The sequence below is a fragment of the Enoplosus armatus genome, chromosome 1 (assembly GCF_043641665.1).
Source record: "Enoplosus armatus isolate fEnoArm2 chromosome 1, fEnoArm2.hap1, whole genome shotgun sequence".
Lineage (NCBI taxonomy): Eukaryota > Metazoa > Chordata > Actinopteri > Centrarchiformes > Enoplosidae > Enoplosus > Enoplosus armatus.
The window spans coordinates 15,567,559-15,588,891 of record NC_092180.1 but is presented as its reverse complement, the minus strand read 5'-3'; the positions used below and the strand labels follow the sequence as shown (position 1 = coordinate 15,588,891).

The 21,333-nt window shown below is 40.5% G+C and overlaps 1 protein-coding gene across 1 annotated transcript in view; it reads left to right on the top strand.

Moving 5' to 3' along the window:
* tcf12 (transcription factor 12) overlaps positions 1-21,333 on the top strand; it is a 71,557-nt gene that overhangs the window by 42,841 nt on the left and 7,383 nt on the right. The window contains exons 9-14 of the mRNA XM_070905341.1: positions 11,095-11,194; positions 11,783-11,922; positions 12,229-12,379; positions 12,561-12,631; positions 16,072-16,174; positions 20,149-20,222. Of these exons, the coding sequence (XP_070761442.1) occupies positions 11,095-11,194; positions 11,783-11,922; positions 12,229-12,379; positions 12,561-12,631; positions 16,072-16,174; positions 20,149-20,222 (639 nt within the window). The remainder of the gene's footprint in view (positions 1-11,094; positions 11,195-11,782; positions 11,923-12,228; positions 12,380-12,560; positions 12,632-16,071; positions 16,175-20,148; positions 20,223-21,333) is intronic.

Genomic DNA, 21,333 nt, shown 5'->3' with positions numbered 1-21,333 from the left:
CCTGTTGTAAATTATTCATGTAGGGCTTGCGTGAGTTTACAGCATTAATGCAAACCTTGATTTCAGATCGCTGGCAGGCTCAAGAACACAGCCTGTCAACAATCACTAAGGTAGAACGTTTATTATTTAGAGACCATCTAAGGCGGGCTGCTGTGACCTGGAAAGGACATCATTGAACCACATGAAGCTCATGTCGTCGCTGAGGGTCTTAACTGCAGGACTCAGTTGTAGGTCAGAGGTTGCGTGTAATGTGATGTGTGTGAGGGATAAATCACACAAGTCCAACGTAATAGTGATAGTGGGTGGCCCTCTTGCTCTGTGTAGGATGTGATCAGTTAGTTTGTTTCCCTTGTTTTGCTGTTGCCCTGTGCCTCATTTCAAATGGGGTGACCAGTGAATTATTAGAGCATCATCATGTAGTTCATTTCTAAGACACACAAAAATACATGAACGTTGTAAAAACAGTGTTAATGTCTCTGATATCTTTAAAAACGGAACTATTTATAATTCAGAAATACATTATACAGACTTTTTTAAAACACACCCAGATGTAAATTTTTTGTTCCACTGCTTTTGTAAGTATTTCACCTACATACTCACACACACACAAGCCTAACAGAGAACAGAGTTGTGATAAGGATATAGCTTGTTGTCTAACTGACATACAAAAGATGATGTTGCAGTTTTGTAAAAGGCCATGAAAGTGATGTTTCTGCTGGACAGAAATTCATCAAGCTTGAACGATACATGACTTAGTCACATTAATTGTGTGATATTGTATTGTATCATATCATTGCTGGTTCCCCAATGATGTTTGTGAGAATCACTCCCCATCATTTGAAATCAGCTGAAAGTAAGGAATCCATCCTGCACTTTCCCACCACTGAGTCTCCATCTCTCCATCTCTCTCCGTCACTTCTTCTCATCTCTCTTGTGCACTTCTGATTTTCATTGTTTTTTATACAATGTGAAACAATACAAATCTGTTTGTGTGAACATGAGAATGTAAACAAAGTGAACTGCTTGTCAGGAAATCTACATTTTTAGGTTTCAGGGTTTTTAGTTTTTCCAGCAAATGATTTTGGACAGATGTCCAAAAAATGTGCTGAGTCAGGTTTTTTTGTTTTATATCTGCTAGCTTGGGGAATGGAAGTAGTTAGTAACTTTGCTACGTACATTTACTGCTGTCAGACTTTATGAAAAAGTTTTAATAGCAATTGTTTGAAGGCCGCTGTGCCCAATCATTATAGCCTTGTTGTAAGCATGATTGAATACATAAATGCATGTAACGTATCCACCAAAGCAAAACTATAATGGGAAGGAACACTGCTGCCTAATGATTACCACCATCTGTGCTATAATGTGATTTATATGACATTATTGTCCATTGTGTTTTAAAACAATAATGTTTAAAACAAGCTATGACACTGCTGAATGGTCACAATAAAACCATTTTAAACAACTAGTGCAGTGAAACTGGTTAGATTGATTGGTTAAGTAAATCTGTTGAAAACATTCAGTTTTATTTTTCTCCTTTTTTAAAATCATTTAAAGCATATTGTTAAGATTACAGATTAAGACATTTCCAACATAGGCCCTACACAAGAATATTCTTCTTTTTTTCTTCAGCTTAGCAAACTAATGTGGCTGTGTCTGCTTAATGAGAGCTAAGAGCAAAGAAGACGTTGTGTTTAACAGCTGTGGTTGACAGAATCGTAAGTACGCGGCAGTCAGTCATTTCAATTTCAGATTTATTAAAGCTCAGTGGCCTCTTATATGGGGATATCTGTCCTATTGAGAACTTTGTTGACACGTCCTGCCGTCACACAACAAGGAGCAGCGCAGCAGTCTGTGAGCTGCAGGTGTAGCTGCTGAGGAGCATCATCAGTATGGATGGAAGAAGGGAAGGAGAAAAAGCACAATGTCTCTCTCAGCATTGTTGGAGTCCCGTCAATGTGCTTAGACAAAAGTGAATTCACCTGAACTTGTCCACAACCGCTGTCAGTCAAGAGTTTTGTAGCAGCTGTGACACGACCGCGTTCTTCTACAGCAGTCGAGTGTAAACTCAGTCGGCAGGGTCAGACAGGTTTCCCTTGTGCTTTTCTTCTTCTTCTGTCACGACATTGACACGACAATGAAGTCACAGAACTATTTGTGAGGGTTGTGAGTGTTTTTACAGTTCATAGTGTTATTGACAATGTTCATGACATCTTTATGTATGTCGTACTCAAGGCCTGTTGTAATGCAGTGGGCTCAACAGTATTTCCTCCAAGCTTTGCTTACTCTGGTGGCCAGTCTGGTGCGACCCTGTAGCTTAGGGGTTAAGACGGCAACCATGAACAGCATCGTCTCCATTTGGAGTCCAGCTGGGAAGCTTTGTTGCATCTCTTTCCCTTGTTAAAAAACACCAAACAAACATGTTGTAAATCACCTCACCACTTAATATTTACTAAACAAATGTAGAATTCATGCAGTTGTAAAGCAGTGATTGATGAGTAGATCTGAGTGTTTTAGTATTTGCTGTGATCATAATTTAGTTTGAAATCAAGGGACACAACTAAAACAGGAGGCCGGGATTTATCTGTAATAGTGATGAGCTGGCAGCTGATTAATCTGTTACCTAAATTGACTTGTTTTGACATAAACAAGTAGAGGTGGAAAAACTGTCAACATTTTTATGCAAACAAGAAAATAATTTCATCAACAACAAGAACTTGACATAACAAAAAGTCTAAAAAGCCCAAATAACCAAAACTTGAACAATTACAGGATATCTGCAGGTCTTGAAAGTTTAGTTTCCTCAAAAACAGGCCTTGCCTGCCGTAATGCTAGCTATAAAATATTTTTCATGTGATTGCTGTCTACCAGGAGACATATATATAAACTGAAAGTAGGATTGTTTCGTCAGTAGATTTTGTGCGCAGGAGGCTGTTCGATCCTTTTTTATGAAGTTTCAGTTCATCAGACCTGTAGCAAACAGTCTCTACTGTTAGCTGCAGCAGCTAGGAAGACTTAAATAAACTTAAATTAATTAATTTTTAATTGGCTAATCCATTCGCAAGTCCATTCATGATACTGACAGGAGTTTGGGAGGGTGGGGGTCTGAATCGTACCCCCCCCCACACACACACACACACTCTCCGAGTCAGCCGTCTCTAATTAGAACCAGAGCTTCTTACAGGAAACAATCTTCCTGTCTGATGACATCATCTCTAAATCCATGCGTAGATGAGGGGGTGACCTCAGCCTGTGGATTTGCTCCGTGTTTTTCAACACCCAAACAAATCCCAAGAAAAGCACCTTGTGATGACTCGAGTGTCTTTGGAGAGGGTGGTGTGAACAGTTGGGTGGAGCTGAGAGTTCATATCCCGGACCAGGGGTTTTCAAAGTCTGTGGGCCCAAACACCCTCGACACCGGGCAAATGTCTTTATGAATGGATCGAGGAGAGTGTCATTGTTCCGGGAATATAAGAATATATGGGACTTTCTGAGCCTTAATATTGAAATGTTATAGTTCAACATGAAAAAAGTTTATAGTAATTTTAGTTTTGTAACTCCTATTATTATTGTTATTATTCTATTTTGGACATAATCATGCTCTTACTTTTGGAACTACAGAAGGTTATAAACAGCAAGTATAATGTTTCCATGGCATAAGTGAGTTAGCTGTGGGCTAAAACTTGTTTTTTTTAGTCTATGTTTATTTACATTTTGGCAAATTGGCACCATTAAAAGTATTCAGAATAAGCTTTTAGCAGTTCTGTTTGCAGTGTACCCATGGGTGTATAGACAGTTATTGGATTGCTTTGATACTGAAGAAAACTGAAATCGTGATAATTCTCAGACAAGTTCTGTAGTTCTGATTTTTAGGGGCGTTTATTCACAATAGACATAACAGAGATAGCAATATCCTAGGAAAGTTAAAGTCACACTGAATCAAAAATATGTGTATCATGTCTGTGTGTTCAGATTTGACTGAGTTATGACTCTGACAAGGAGTACAACTTTTGACGCAAATTGCAGCAATTGGGCGCCATGGGTTTTAAAGTACCTTAACTGCCTTCATGAGCTGTGTGTCACAGCCACTGCTATACAATAACTAACTTCCTGTTGTTTTTACAACACCGCCATGCTCCTGTCCCTTTCACCTCTTTGCCTCACGTCTCTCCCTCCACGCTTCTACTCACTTGCCTCATAGTTTGAAAACCTCTGTCCTCGACTGAAGCAGACTGTTTTTTTGTCTGTGACCTGTGTTATGATCATTGACTCATGAAGTTTAATTAAATAAAACCTTTCCACTACTTTAAATGCAGAAACATTCTCACTGTGTCTCCTGCAGAGTCAGTATTAAAAGAAATGGGCTGGCAGCGTCCTGAGTCAGCCAGCACTGCTATGATGATGTGTGCATGATTTCCCAAATGAATGCCCATTTCTCCCTGCTTTCATGTCTTTTCCCCACAACACTGTGGTGTGTGTCTGGACTTGTTTTAGACCCCTTCAAACACTTCTATCATTACCATTTTCCTTAAAGCATCAACTTGAAACGGTGCCAGATATAAAACGGTAACCGCATGTAGAGCCGGTGTTTTGGACGAGTTTAAAAGAGTCCTGGAGAAGAAAGGGGGATAAATAATAACAGTACTAAAAGGAAAAGCATAATAAAGGCCTAGTTTTCTTAGGGAAGTGGAAGCTTTCATCTTTCTATAACAATAATGTTCTCAATGAGTCTACAGGCCTGTGTCTAGTCCAGGAAGCTTCGAGTGGTAGACATGAAAGGCTCCAGTTAGACTGCACAGACCGGCCTCTCACTGGAATATGGTATCTATCCTCTCCTCCTCTCCTTTCTTCTCCTCTCCTTTGCTTTCCCCTCCTCCCCTCTCCCCCACATGATAAAGGTAATGGGGAGCTGTGTGGCTTGCAGTAACAGTAAACCATGGTGAAATGGCTGTCGATGTTTTGCCCCCCCCCGGCTGAGGCCCCCAGGGTTTAGGAAATGGAGCATTATTTTCATGTTCCGACGTCACGAGCCAGCCCCCTTTGCAGCTGTTGCATGCTTTACAACTGTGTTTACCGCCACTTCTTAGCCAAAGGTCTCACTCTGCCCACAACAAAACTCTCATATTTCATATTTCATAAATACGTTGTTTGTCCATCTTTTTTCCCCCCCTCTCATTACCTGGATTTGGATTTGTGGATTTGAGCAGTTATTTCCCAAACATGTTGAGCTTCCACTTTCTCTCACTAATGACTCCTAATTGGTGTGTGTGTGTGTGTGTGTATGTGTGGATGTGTGTGTGTGTGTGTGTGTGTGTGTGTGTGTGTGTGGGAGCAGGTAAAATGTGTTGCCAGATGGTTGTCTTCTTACAAAAAGCCATATTTTACCTCACTGCCTGTAGACTCATTTAATCATCGCAAAAACAAAAAGATTAGACACTCGGGATTAAAATGTGTGGAAGAGAACAGGCTCACTTATTCATGCACTCTTTGGTTGCCTTTTAATTACATATATTAATGAAATCCTGCTTAGAATGAAATTATTTTAGTTCCACTTTGTTAGGGTTCCCCTGTAGAAAATCTGCATTTTTTATGCTTGGAATTAAACATTTTTTCTCTCTCTCTCTTTCTAAATCCGCTCACACATTTGTTTTCTGTCCCACCCACTTCCCTTTATCTTTTCTATACCCACCTCCCCGTCGCCTCCCTTCCCCCTCGTCCTTTTCCTCTTTGCCTCAGCACTTAGAGGCTTAAGAGAGGGATGTACCACATGAGCCACTCCCTTCTGACAGCCACCCCTCCCCACAGTGTACAATGGTACGATCCTGCTTTGCATAAGTTTCCTCTGAGTGGGTCGTGTGTGGAGGCCAGTACTGCAAGAATTATTAGTCCCTTTTGAGCGGTTTGGATGTATGTCTAGAGAGAAAGCCAGTGTGCTGCTGTAGTGTACCTTCATCACTTAAACTGCTGTTAAAGCTATAATGTATTGCGCCTACCCTGTCCCTGGAATGGGCAGTAACTCTTTAATGTATTACTACAACGGGAAATCGGTGAGTAGTCTCCTTAAGAATGTGTGTGTATTAGACAGAGAAGAGCTGGAAGAAGTGTGTGTGAGTGTGTGTGTGTGTGAGTGTATCCCACTGACGGTCTCAGTCTGTTTGTCCATCTGACTGTCCTTGTGTCTATAATTGTATTTATCATAAGATAAAAGCACTGTGTTCCTGTCTGTGTGTGTGTCTGTGTGTGTGTGTGTGTGTGTGCATGTGCCTGAGGCTCCTCTCTCTGATTTTCCATTACATCAGTTAAAGCTATGTGACAGTGCAATTTAATAATGCAATTCAAGTGACTTAACTTGTGTTTTAAACTTAAAATTTCAACACACTTGTCATGCTACCTTATACAAACAAAAAAGTTATGCCAATTTAAAAACTTTCTCTGACAGAGAATGAAACGGTATGGCAGAAAAAGTTTTTTTCAGCCTTGAATTTATTTTTACTGGCTGGTTGCTTCAGCTCTGAGACTGGGTTGAAATAATAACAAGTGGGAGTCTGGGAATGATTAAGGGAAAGAGGCTGCCTGTTGAGGTTAGACTTTCCTGTTTGCAGATTGAGCTCCAAGCACCAGTGTTGCTGTTATTCCATCTGTTTTTAATCACATTGGCATTCTTGACACCACAGGGAGCCTAATATGATTTCTGAACTTTTCTGTAATGACCTCTTTGATTTTTGTTACTCTGAAAACATTCTCTCTATTTTTTTTTATAAATATCTGAATCATTGTGGTATGTGTGTGTGTGTGTGTGTGTGTCTGTTTTGAGTAAAGTTATTGATGTAAAGATGCAAAGAAAGTTTTTATAACATGTTCCTTTTGATATAAATCCTCCTGTTTTTATTGTGAATGTTATCGTAAAAACAATCCAGTGGGCTTATGAATCTGCTCAAGGACACAGTTCTGACAATGGCTGAATGAGCTCTGTAGTGCATTTCACTAATCCTTAAGTAATGATCCTGTCATAAGCAAATTACACAGGCAGATTTCCACCTGTCACTGCCTGTGCTATTTTCTGCTATTACATAAAGGGCACATGAAGGGAAAATAAAGAGGTTAGCCTTTTTGTGATATTGTATTGAAAAGGTCATCTTACTCAAGCTTGTGTTTCAACTTTCCTTAAAACCCGTTGCAGCATTTCCTCTTTGTTCCCACTGCACAAAAGATGACTTTGATCTTTTTCATATTAAGTGTTAACAGGCTTGTGTTACAGTTGGTGATGGGGAGAAAATTGATAGCATGTGGGCAGAACGGGAAAACGTTATGATCAAAAGCATTTGTTAAATAACCAGCACCAACTTTTTTTCCTGTTTTTTCTTGCAAGGAGAAAAGAAAGATGGTGCTCATTCTTTGCATCAACTTGATCCACATTAATTTGTTATAATGCAGAGTTGCATAGCAGGCTCACCATCTGGAGCACTGGGAGAATTCACAGTGGGCCATTGGCTTGTGAGCTGGTGGCACAGAACCAATACAGATGGAGCAACTCACTGATCTTTCTTCCGTTGCCCATTAGTGAAAAAGAAAAAATTCAAGTGAAAGCCCTGCAGTGATTCTTGGACATTTTTTTCCCTTGATTCACTTCACAGAAAACTTCCCCGCCACAAGTGGAATGTCATAAAATTAGATCCAAAAATAAACAAATAAATAACCAAAAGAGAAAACATGTGTTCTTTAAGGCGGGACATGCCTGTTGTTGTTGTTGTTGTTGTTTTGTAGTGCAACAGGTTATACCATGCTTTGCAGAGGTTAGCACTCATCGCCAGAAGCTAATCCTTAACATCCCCCAAATGTGCACATGTGTTGCACATGCACTGAAGCATGCATGCTTGGGTGCATGTGCAACACAATCAGCATAGTGTGGTGGTGTGTTTGTGTGTGTGTCATCATATCACTGACTGTATACTGTATGTATACATCACACATGTTGTGCACAGTTAATGAGGTTGCAGTGATGCCAAAACCAAAGTTTTGTGGTATTAACGACTGGAAGGTTTTATTCTGCAGTGTGGTTGCTCTATTTTTAGAGAACCTGACTCCCAGTAGGCTGCTCTGCTGTCAGAATGTGCACTTGGATAAAAGATGTTGCTGCTTTGCGAAAGAAGAAGAAAACCAAACATGCTGGATCTACAGTTACTTGTTTCTATTGTAACATAACTAAAGTTGTGTATCCGAATGCGTATTTATGTGCTTTGACTTTGGTTAGTAAAATTTGGCGACGTAGCTGATGGGATTGATGGCAGATCACAGATGATATAATAGAATATATTATTCTATTCAACGCTGTTCTATCTATGCTTGTGAGCTGTTCTCCACCTGTGGTTGAATGTTTACTTGTTGTGTATCTATAACTCTAAAGTATTCTTTTGGTTACATGTGAGAGCATTTACTTGTTTATATCCCAGTTCCATGTGGGCAAATTGAATAGGCGTTTGAAAATAAAATTAAATAACTGTAATTTCAAGCGCTCTATATGGTAATGTAATGTATTGCCTTTCCTTACAAACACCATTTTAGTACAATAAGATTTTTATGAGGGAAGTTGTTTAAATTTCAACCACATAAGAGTGAAGTGTTTCTGTCAAGCTCATAGCATTGGCAACGTCTGCATTTGCGTAAAGAAATTCTGTCAAACTAACTTAATCTATCAAAACATCGTGCCTGTGAAAGTTGGTCTTTGTGAGACTGTAGTGTTAATGTCACAGATTTATGCATGAAACTGGGCCCTTTATTTTGCAGAAGGCAATTGGCAGGTACCTCGCACAAATGTTGAACAACACCCCTCCAAGCTGGCTGATCTGAGCAGTAGTTTGAGGAGGCATTGTGTCTGTCGTGCACACTAAGCCTTGTAAGTGTCTGAGATTTGGACTTGAAACAAAATGCCCCAGAGATGTGGTTCGATTCCAAATAACGACTTAGAGCACAAAAGCAGGACACGCCATTAAGAGAGCATTTGAACTCTTTCTTTGAGCTTTTTGGCTTCTTCATTATCCTTTCCTGTTGTGTTATAGTACATCTTTAGTGTAAGTTGACAGTTTGTGTTTTAACATTTAATATTTTGATCAGTGTGGCATGAACTTCAAAGGCAGGTACCACAGGCTTGGAGACTTGGGGGAAGGTGTGCGGGATATATTTATTTCTCAGTTGAGACAGAGTGCTGCTGAAAGAACTGAACCAATAACTCAATATAGTATCTTTTATCTGAAGCAGGGTATTATTCACCAGCAGCTCAAAATTATTCAACCATCACTTCCTTAAATCATGAGTCTTCATAGCTGATCATTCACTTATCATGAGGTAAAATTATTACCTCATTGCTTACTGTTAGAAGCTAACTGAATGCAACTTTGGTGTTGACTGTTGCAGTTGATTTTATTGTTGTATATTTGCTGTTGTGTAAACATGCAGCCCAAAACAGGACTAATCTAATACAGGGATACTTTTTATGTTAGTGAGCCTCAGTTTAGGATATTTGAACACTGGCGAAACACAGGGCACAGAAGGGAATTTATTTTTTAGTAAAAAAAAAAACACCCGCTGACGCTCAAACAACTGGTGTAGGCCTGTGTTAGTGTGCTGATCCGTGTGAGTGACGGCTTTTAATTAATGGCCTTGTAAAAGGAAACCCAGGCGGGCCCTCTCTTCCATAGGCTGGCGGAATGAGGCACCCAGTGTTTGGGATGGTTTATTAATGCTTTGACTGGTTAGCCCAGGGTAAAAAGGACAATTAGCATTATCCGCTGCCATATGCTGCCCATTGAGCGTCTGACAGAGGCAAAAGACAAAAGCCCGGGCTCCTGTGTGAGGCTAACCTGAGATCTCCATGGATCTACTATCAACCCTGGTCACATGTGTAAACCAGAAGACCCATGAGAGCCCCACCCCTCCCGGAGCACTTTAATTACACACCCAGACAACAACACACTGAGTCCAGCTCACTCAGCAAAGCCCAACAGCTCTGAGTCTCACTTAAGCTGCCTTCTGTATTGACATTATGTTCCATTATGTATGTGTGTGTGCGAACTAGTGATTGAATTTATATGCTGCGGTTGTGTGGCATATTTTCCATCAGTGCTTTGTCATGAAACAACTTAAGCAAGTAAACAACCTTTGCAGCCGTCATCACATCCGCAGCCATTATAAACCAATCTTTGAGGAGTGAGCTGTCGTAATGACTGCGATATGTGGCCATTAAAAGAGGGATTTATCTTGTAGGGTATGGGACACGGGCTGGAAATGTGCAGGTGAAATCTGAAAGCTGGCAGGTCTGTCTCTGATTAGTGTTACACGATGGTGGGGTCATCCAGTCCTGACTGTGGGAGGGAGAATTTGTTCAAACCATCTCTCTCTTCTTCCGTCTCTCCCTCCATCTGGAGTGGATGAAGTCAGAGACCACATCACTGGTGTTTGGCCTCCAGTCTCTTTGATCCTCCCGCCTAGCTTGGCACACACACACAGCTGTACAACAGCGTGCCCATTGTGCCTCTCCTTTCACTGTACCACCACCAGCTTGCAGGTACAAATATAAAGAAAGCGAAGCAGGCTGTTGTTGTACTACGTATTTGATTTCTGCCTCTCTGGGAATGCAGTAATTTGCCAGGCATTTAGTCTATGCATGTAAGCGGGTATCATTATACTTCCATTAGAGGTTGATCTGAAATGCAAATACCCCTGATAATCCACTCCTCCCTTCATGAGCTTGATTGCTTGCTCGTCATTAAAGTGTGTGCGCGTTTGTAGTTTTAGGGCTATATATGCAGTATGTGTGTTTTTACTTGTGCGTGTGAGATCACATCACTTTTTATGTACCCAAATTCTTAATCCTGATTGTACTTGCGTGCGTGTACTTTGTGCATTCGTTTACTTCACAGGAATCGAGATAAGAAAGCTGACAGTTTTTAAAGCTTTCAGCATCATCATACTTGACAATACTATGTTTGACAGCCATGCCTCTGTAGTCTACACAATAATCAGTTTGATAGACCCCACAATGCTTTACTGCATGGCATACCGTAGGCCATCTCACTAATAACATTTATGCTCTCGCTGCAGGTGTACGCACCATCTCCAAACTCAGAAGACTTCAACAGAGATTCACCGTCTTACTCTTCTCCTAAACCCTCCAGCAGCATGTTTGCAAGCACTTTCTTTGGTAAGTTAAAAAGCAAGTTCCCATGTTTACTTCATAGAGTTTAACATCTTATTTTTATTCTTGATTCCCTCTTACATCACAGGTTTCAAGATTATATTCTTAGATTCTATTCTGTGAAGTAGATCAAATTCAGCTCTGTGCAAATTTTGAAGTAGTTTTTTCTTTTCATTGGGCTTGTTTTTGCTTTCAAGAACATAATTTGTTAATTTATCATCATTTCGTCATTTGTGGCAGTTATCACAATGACATACAAAACAGAACAGAATATTGTACCAAACTACTTTCAATACTGAAATTTTGATGTTTTTTAGCCTGTGTTCATTTATTTCAGTGTGACTCCCAGATCTAGACAGAAAAGCAGACTTCTTTGCTGGTCTTTAGTGTTGTGTTATCTCAGCTGTGTTCAGGACAAGGATCATGCTTCAGTCCCAAGAGTTAAAAAAAAAAGAAAAAAGAAAAAAAAGCACTCCTTGGATGACCCCAAGTTTTAATGGGGTGGGAGGCTAGCCGCCGTCTGGCACTGTGCCAAAACTAAAGTGCATGTTGTATACAAATAATATGCTGAAGTGAGTCTTTTATTATGTTTAGATGGTACCCACAGTTCATCTGACCCTTGGAACTCATCCAATGGAATCAGTCAACCTGGCTATGGGGGAATGCTGGCTGGATCTTCATCTCACATGCCGCAGTCAGGAAACTACACCAGCCTGCACTCACACGACCGTTTGGTAAGCAGCACCTCTCAGCTGGTGATGCCTAAGCATATAAACAGGTGATAAAAGATTGTTAGTAACTCTGTTTTGCATCACACGTTAGAGAGATAAGAGATATAATGTGTATTGTTATGCACGCACGGCACGGAAATGATTTTTCAGCCCTTCACCCGCTCGGTTGGTCACCTCCCACAGCTGGGGTGGGTGTGTGCGTCTTAAGTTGTCGTCTGGTTATTATCAGTGAAGACACTGCTGATCCTCACACACACATACACATTTGTGGTTGAAAATAGAGCATTTCTGTTTTTCTTGATCTTCCAGAATTACCCTGCACACTCAGTGTCTCCAGACATCAATGCCAGTCTTCCTCCCATGTCCAGCTTCCACCGAAGCAACACCAGCACACCATTTGTCAGCGCAGCGCACACCTCGTCCGCCAACACAGCCGATGGGGTCATGGGTACGTTCTCGTGTTAACAGTTTCAGCTACCTGCTCAGAATGACTAATTCAATGGCCCCTGATGTAATCATTGCTGAATATCCATTCTGTAAAAAGTAGTGACTCAGGCAGTTGGACAGCTGCATTGTGTACCGTGACCACCATTCATTTGTCTGAGTTTGCTATTACAAAGCCTCCCTCTGTGTTTTCTTAGCTGCTGCAAATCGGGGGAACGCCACTGGAAGCTCACAGACTGGAGATGCACTGGGGAAGGCTTTAGCCTCGGTGAGTTACACCCCCACATTTAACTTCACACTTCAGTTTATTTTAACATTCACCCCTGATGAAAGTCAATTAAGGATTTGCAGATTTGCACCATCCAGTGTTTCCATGTGCACTTATCGTGGTTTTAATGTTATTTTCCGGATACGATGTTTACATGGAACATGAGAAACGCAGTTATTCATCCCTATATACATGATGTTTCTGATAATCTTGATTTTTCACCATCTCAGCCACCAACAAACAATGTTCTAAAACCAGGATATGGTGTTCACATGCAGAACACAAAACCAGGATACACCAAAAAAATGACCATACCCAGGATACTTGTGTGCATGTAAACGCACTCAATCCGGCTTAAGCATTTGTTGTCAACTACATATAAGTCTTCTATGCACCCATACTCTCAAATCACTTTTGATTTTTCTAAAGAAGGTGACCTCAGTAATCATGCAGGGAATTAAGTGCTATACTGACTGCTGATTAAAAAAGCCCAGAGGACATGTTTGTAGTTGTTTTTTGGCCTAAGCCTGGATAATTGTGGGCTTAAACTAAGAGTATTCAAGAAAGGGAATTGTACATTGAAAATACTCCTAAAGCCAGTGGATTACACTTCACTTTGGAAAACCACCCCTGGATGTCTGTGATATCCTGTAATGTATCATAGTAAGTGTTTAATTTGCTGTAGCTCAAAGAGCTTCATAATGGAAAGAAATATGTCTTACAGTTGTACACATATCAGCTGATGGATGGACAATTGGTTTTAGTTAGATTCAGTCTCTATTCTGTATGACGGTGCCATAAAGCTCCATCATGTCATAGTTACAGTGTAAGAGAAACTGAATTTAACAATATACTGTAAGAAGGCCAGAAGGATCGCAATGAAAAGACAGTTTCACAATTTTCTATTTTCACCTAAGAGGGGAATTTGCCTATTAAATGAAAATGGAAATTTAAGAGAAACCATCCACTGGTTTAACATTTAACCTTGAACCTAATGGGCAGATGTGATGAAGACTCTGAGCTGAAGCACAGGGAGTGACTCTTTGAACTGACAATGTCTTGAATTGTTTAGAAATGTAGAAAGTATCCTTAACTTGAAGTTAGCTTAACATAATGGGCATTACTAATCTTGCCTCAGTAGTGTTAAACGTGTTGCGTAGACATGATGTGTGCATTTGATTTTTGCTGAATTTTAATTTCACACTCCCTAGCACAAGCTGTACGTTTAGGAGGAGTATTTCTTACCAGTGTAAAGACAAAATATGAGAGTTTAGGGATGGTAATAACAAATTAAGTCCTTTATATTTGCAGACTCAATTCTATTAGCATGACAAAGCTGGAGTGAAATGGACACGGTTGGACTGGGGTGGGGGTAGGTGGATGGAGCAGGGGGCACAGGGGAGTTTATAACTGCTGTGGCTCAACTCCACGGGCCGCCCTTTGTACAGCTTTTGTTCTCCGCCCTTTTAAATTGGCCGTGCTTATTGGCCCCATGCCGCCTGCGGGAGCGTAACTGATGATGAGGCGGAGCTTCATTTATTCCAGTAAAATGAGCCATGTTTCACTTTGAATGCAGCGTTAGTAGCCGGTGAGTGAAAAGAAAAGAAAGTCATATATTGTCGGGTCAGAAGTCACGGTTATGCTTTTGCTTTTGAGAAACCAAGAAATATTTGGAAATGAGTTTTGAGTATTAATGGTTTCTGACACAGCGATGACCACGTTATTAATCCTCTTAAGTTTTTGAATGAATTGTGTGTCCGAGAGTGAAAATGCTTTTCTACAATGTGAGTGTAGAAAGGCATAAATAGCCATTTCCTCCCTTTATAGACACCAGCCGATCCCTGCTCCTCCACACTCCGTGACTCACTTCAATGAAACCTCTATCCTGATTGAAAAACTAAAGCCCAGAGATCAAGATTGAATAAGGAGATTATTAATAATGAGTGCGTTCTATCATCCCTACAGAAGTCAAACGGTTTCCTGCAAGCTCAATTTGATCTTAACTTGGAGGAGAAATCTCTGTGGATCTGCTGTTTTTTTTCTCTGCTAATTAGTCAAGATCCACCAGTAATACCCTAAGTTCTCTGAGACATGTTCCATTATGGCACAATATCCTCTTATTACGGGGGGGGGGGGGGATCAGGGATGTGTTTGTGTGCTTTAATCCAGCATTTGTTTAAACAAATGAAATCCCTGTGGAAGTTCTGAAGAGGTAATCTCTTCGTTCCCTTGTGATTGACATGTCATCCTAAAACTCAGTGACCTCAGTGTAACCCAGCAGAGGATGAATTCACTTGCATTCACTTGTGGCATAAAACCAGAAAATCAAGGCCTTTGGCCTAGTCGTCCTCTTCAGAGAGTTTAGAAAAATGCAAAAATAAACAGCAGTGGAATCCTACTAGATTTTAATATATGGTTCACAATACAATATCTGGTGCAGGCTGAAAAGCAGCCCTTTAGATTTACTGTTGTTGGCTTAACAGGGTTTCCAGGTTGGCCGTCTGCAACCTGGAAACCCAGGTTTCCTCTTTTGAAGCCACAGAGTGACTTGTAAGGGCTTTATACAAGTGAAAAACAAATCTTTCCCCTTTAACACTGCAAGTTTTACAAGTAACTATTAGGATGTGACTCATTTCATTTCAAAAACAGAAAACTGTTGTATTTCAATTGGAGCCGGTACAACACCGACCTCTTAACTACGGGTCATCTTCAGAGTGTGACCGTAATTCAACCTGTCACACTTCTTTATGCTTATTTAATCTTTAAGAGATGTACATTAGAAGGGAAAATATATATTTATATATAAGAACATAAATTGGTAGAATTTAGACAAAATTACTTTTTTTCTTTTTGTACGTATAATTAGACAAACACTCAAGATTAAATATGGCCAACCACTGTTGGCATGGCTGTCACATCATTTGAATTTGCCAAGAAAAGTGTCAGTGTAGTACTAATTTGTTACATGTACAATACTAATGTTTAAACCTTTTTCAATAATTTGACACTTTTACATATAAAACAAGAAAATAAACATTTTTAAAAGTATAGATTCAAATGCCCTCATTCAGCAACATTAATTAAAAGAGTTAAAGGTTCAGATGTACAGTATTTGTCTCATGGTGTTGATCTTCACCCACAACCGACTTACAAAAGTGGATACAGAGCAAGACACAGGCACAAGACATCAAAATGAATAGTGTTTATGGTTCATTTTGTTAAGGCCGTGCTCTGAGCACAGATGACTGTTAACGGCTCATATATATGCACTGGGCATTTTTATGACATCCCTGGCAGTAAAATCCCCATAATTGATGATTTATTCCTGGCTTGAAGATGGAAACAGCTGTAAAAATGCGACCAGTAATATATTTTATTTTTATTTCGGGCTGCTGATGGTGCATTAATGATGAATCTTACTTTTCTCTTCCTTTCCTCAGATTTACTCACCTGACCACACTAGCAGTAGTTTTCCATCCAACCCGTCGACACCTGTGGGTTCTCCTTCACCTCTGACAGCCACAGCAGGAGCGGCCTCAGCAGGTACCGTGGTGACTGCTGCCGGCGCCCCGTCTGGAAGGCCAGGTACAGCACCAATGTTGGATTTTAATCTCACCAGATATTAACTGTAGAATAGAACATGTATACTACTTTATAAAGGCTTTTTATTGGCAGAGAGCCTGTGATGGACACACACATCAGATTGTGTTAGAATTAGGCCTTGACCTGGGATATCCAAGCTAATTAAGAGGCTTTCATACTTTTACTATGTGGTGCATTAGTTGGACTAATTAAAGCCTAAGCTAAGTGTGAAGTTTCCCTAAAACTTAATTCAATACCCCTTTTAGTCGTGAAGGAGCTCTAATCATTCTCTCCTCATTCTCCAAGCTTTATCTATGCCAGGGCGGTTAATGCCAATTTTACACTAAACTGCTCTAAAAGAAAGCTTAGTTCAGTCTGGGATAAGGCTGCACAGCCATATAAACAAGTATTTGAAATCGTACTGAAAACTTTAACGTAACGTTTTATTAATTGTATTTTTCTGGGAGCAAAATTAATCTCAAGCAAAGAGAAGAGATGCTTTGTACCAGATTAAGCTACTAGCTGCTTTGTGTCTGTTGTCCCTCAGCGCATAAAGTGATGTGAGTTGTACTTAAAAGCATGAAATCAAGTGTTGCAAGTTTATTCTGACCATAACAACACACCTGCACCTTAAAACCAGTACCTGACTTGCTGGTCCAGTGTCTGCAACATGGCTGGCAGAGCTGTTCTACATAGACTCCCAGTGACATCACAGACCAGTTTGGGCTCTCAGCTTTTAGGAGGGTCTTTTAGATCGAGCTGACAAGTACTCTCTGAATAACATTTAAGTTTTGGCTTAGACTGGACTTTATTTTGAAGTGGTGGAAATGAAGTTTTAATGACAAGCCCTGGAAATGTACAGTGTAAATGAAAAAGACCGGGGCTGTGGCTTTTAGAGTGCTTAAGGATTTAAAAATCTTGTAATGAAAATGTTTGAAGTGGGTTTTGAATTACATTTTTGAAAAGCTTTTTATATTTAGTTTTTTTTTTTTATAATAGTGGCCCATGGCACTCGCCCTACTTTGTAATAAAACACAATTTTAGTAGATTTATTGTTACATAAATCTTTTTTCTCTAAACAAGTGCTTGGCAGTTTGTGTTTTTATGTCAGCTTGATTTTTGAGGATGGACAGACAAGCCTCCCTCTGACTTGTATTTCTATTCTGCAATAAAAAGAGAACAACAACAGTGCGTAGCTGGTCTTCCAACCCATACAGAGGAGAGAGCACCTAGAGGAGCTTCCTGTTTGTAATTTACTGGGTTTTTTAAGTACAATAAAAAGAAAGGTGCGGATAGTCAGACGTGTTGATAGAGGAGAGAGAGTAATGGAAAGCAAATGGGGGGGGGGGGGGGGGGGGGGGGGGCAGTAAGGGAAAGCCCAGTGTGTTGTTTTAGCGGACAGTTGTGTCATGTGTGGTAATGGAGTGGCGACAGCTGTCTCTACGTATGCCCCCCTCATCCTCAGCTGTTGCCCTGCCCCATGGACAGCTGTTCCCCCAACACACACACGCTCAGACCAGGCTGCAAAAGGCCTCGTTTATCTGCCAGTGGGTGAAGGAGGGTGGCTGTGACTCAGCTGATGAGGAGGGCTATGACAGCCTCACACAGGGAGATCCCCCCCTCTTGACCTATTTACAGTACAGCATGCCACACCTGGCAGCATAACAATGTAATTTATAGTTTATCATGTAATATGTTCAGGAAAACAGATGCTATTATACTATGATGTGATGTTACTAGATAGTCTTATCAGTGTCTTTAAGTTTTTATGATAGAAAACTCCAATTTAATAAAAGTATACAAGTTCAGTGTTTATTTTTATTAATGGGATTCATATGTTAGAAATAAAAACACACTGCAAAACGAACCCATCTGCAATTGTAGGAAATGGATATCGTTTCACTAATTATTCTCCCTTATTATACTTTTGGGGTTAGAAAAAGAACGATACTTTGAAATTGGCGCAAAATCTGTCTCGCTGCTGAAAATCCATTCATCATAAGGATCACACCAATATACAGCAACATTACTCAACACTGGTTTGTTCAATTAGTCCTCTCTGGTGCATGCGGGGACCAAAGCCCCAGGCTAATTTTTCAGTTCCTGTCTCACTCACCTGGGAGAAAGCTGAGGCAGAACAGAGGCTTTTTCATTTCCTCTTCCAAAGTCACTTTTAATAGTCTGTTAATTAAAGTCTGATTTTATTTTTTCAGAGGCTGTGAGTGTAAAGAAACATGAAAACTCAAGTACAGAAGACCACAGAGGTTTAGTGAGACATATCATTGGAATGAATTAATGGAAAAACTTATTTTAAACAGTTTCCTGAGCTTAAGGGAGGTGTGGTTTTTCTCGGGTTTGTCAAAAATGTACATTTAGGTGCTTACTCTCTTTCTCTGTCAGCGTTTGAGTATAGCTGTTTATCATATGTTTGCTCTGACCACGTAGGCCCTGATTTGTAAAAACAATTAGGAGTAAAAACAACGAATCAAATTTGATCCCAGTCAGAATTCCCCAGACCCCCCCGCTATAAATGATTTCCCTCATCCTGGTCTACGTTTTTCATTTCCTTGCTATTTTCTTGCTAAGCGCAGAACAGTACCCCAAAATTAGTTTTTAGATTCACTCTAAATGACAGGTAACCAAAACAAAGTCTCCATCTGTAGCGCGTGCTACAGTGGACTCCATTTGCCAGGATGCAGGCTGGGTTTGGCATCCTTCCACCATAATAGACACCAGAAGAGCACTGAGAGCCCTGAGGTGCCCACAGACATCCTATCCTGTAACTAACCTGGAAAGGTTCATTATTGTCAAAGTCCATTAAGGTTATTTGATTGTATAATGCATCACCTCCTGTTGCACATGGCAGGCAGGTTACTTGAATGATGATTGTGCTTCAGAAAAAGAGAAAGAAAGACATGTTGTGCTGGGACTGGAAATGTGATGATCAGATGTGGATTCCTTTTTCCTTTGCACTAATTTACACCAGATCAAATCAGCTTGATTTGCTTTCCTGTACTGGCCTGTAGATTAACTCTTTGGCTCAAATAAATGTACAAAAATCCACTGTGAACTTCTTCCAGCCAAAGGTAAACTGTAATCTCTAGTGCAGAGTATCTGAAGTTTCTCCATATTTAGATTACATGATTGAAACGCATGATTTTTCATTTGGAATGAAAAGATGGAAAGTGCCGTAGTAGATTTGGCTTTATGGGATGTATTAGTATAAGTGAAACAATGATGCTCAGATGTTTCCAGATGTCAATGCTGAAGACAAACGGACTGTGCTGCCACTACATCACCAGTCAAATTGGTGTTTGACTGACAGAAAACAACAAAAAACTCAAGAGAATGATAACTCTGCAACACTAGCACATGTAGTGGAAGAGTATTAACTTGATTGAACCCAGATGTTTGGCATATTTCCTTCATCAAAAACCCTGATGAAGTCCATGTGCCCAGACACTGTTCAACCACGCTGCATTTTTGATCACTCTGATGTGTTTCTGCAGACTCAAACGTTTCCAGGAAAGAGGAAGTGTGAAGGAAAACTATTGTTTAAAATCTGATTTGTCAGTCCTCGTATTGTTCTTGACCCTGTGAAATAGCTGTGCTTATTAATGCGCAGATCCAGCCCACATTTCAGGGTGGAAGTGAGCATTAGACGAACCCTCCACCGGCTCGTGTGTCAGGATGCCGTCTAGCCATCAGGAAGTGATGCAGTTGAGCCCTAAAAGATAAAAATATCCCATATAGAACAACAAGAAACCAGAAAATCAGGATGTCAGTGTGTTATGACTGCGTGTTGTTGTGTGGGTCAGTTAGCTTTTGTGTTGGTGTTCCCAGTGGAGCAGGATGTAGCTATCAGCCATGTTGATATGACACTGAGTCAGAGGATTGCTAACACTGACCTCCACTACATCGCCTTCTCTCTTTAGGTACCAACCAGTGGCCCCGCCCGAGTGGACAGACCCCCTCCTCTCCAAATTATGAGAACTCCCTTCACTCGCTGGTAAGCTCCCTGTCCGCCTCCATCCCCCAGTGAGCGCGGGATATGATGGATGCTCGCTTTATATAAGTTAGCCATGAAGGACTGAGCTAGCATTACAGGGAGATTCCTGTCTGACAAATGTTTTGCTGAGAAAGGTGGGGGTGGAGGGATAACCAAACTGAACAATACCTGTCCCTTAGGGACTGCCATCTGTCCTCTACTCCGTGGGCCAGGACGGAGATGACAGTTGGGGGATGGGTTTAGTTAAGGGGGCTGGTGTGGGGGTGGCAGCTGTTTGATGAACCACTTCTCTAGGATTCCTTCGCTGCCATGCGACCAGAGCTGCAGATCAGCTTTCATCCAGCCTACTACCTGATGCACATGTCATGCATTTACATTTTCTGCTGGGAAGGTTTATTGTAGGTCAGAGTATTGAATGATAGAGCACTTATTATAACAGAAGTACAAACAGCTTTTCCTGATAAACAGAAATGGAGCAATAAAGACAAATGATACATGTTTGGTCAAAATCGTCAAAAAACAAACAGGCCATGGTCTAAGTCAAAGCAAGATTTTTTAAAATTTAAAAGTATTTTCTCATTGACATTATTTTCCATTTATATCATTAACCCACAGATGTGTTTGCCACAGTAAAAAGCTACTTGGTTTGCCAAACATCTTGAAATCCATACAGACTTTTGTTGTTTTGTACAATTGTGTGAAGGTCGAGCGAAGAGGATATTGAACATCACCATGTAGATGATTCCTCCCACTCCGCCTCCGGCATTGTTTTGTCTCTTAGTGGCCACCAGAGATAAGTGAGCGTACACAAGTGAAGCTAACAATGCAAGTGAATGTTATCAGATAACCTGAACATTAGTGGCTGATAAAAGTAACGTGAATTCAGTTCATGTCCTGTTTGACATGATGTATAACACAAATGCAGCATTACAGTTTTATATATTTAATGTTATATCTAATAGTTGTTAAAACTGGTTTCTCTGACTCGTAGGAGGGAAGGTAAACCTGCAGTGGAGTAAAAGGTAGCAGCTTTTGGCAAACAACATTGGTAGACTGAGACCTTTATTAACTGTAAACTGCTGTGAGCTTCATCTTCTAGCAGGTAGAAAAA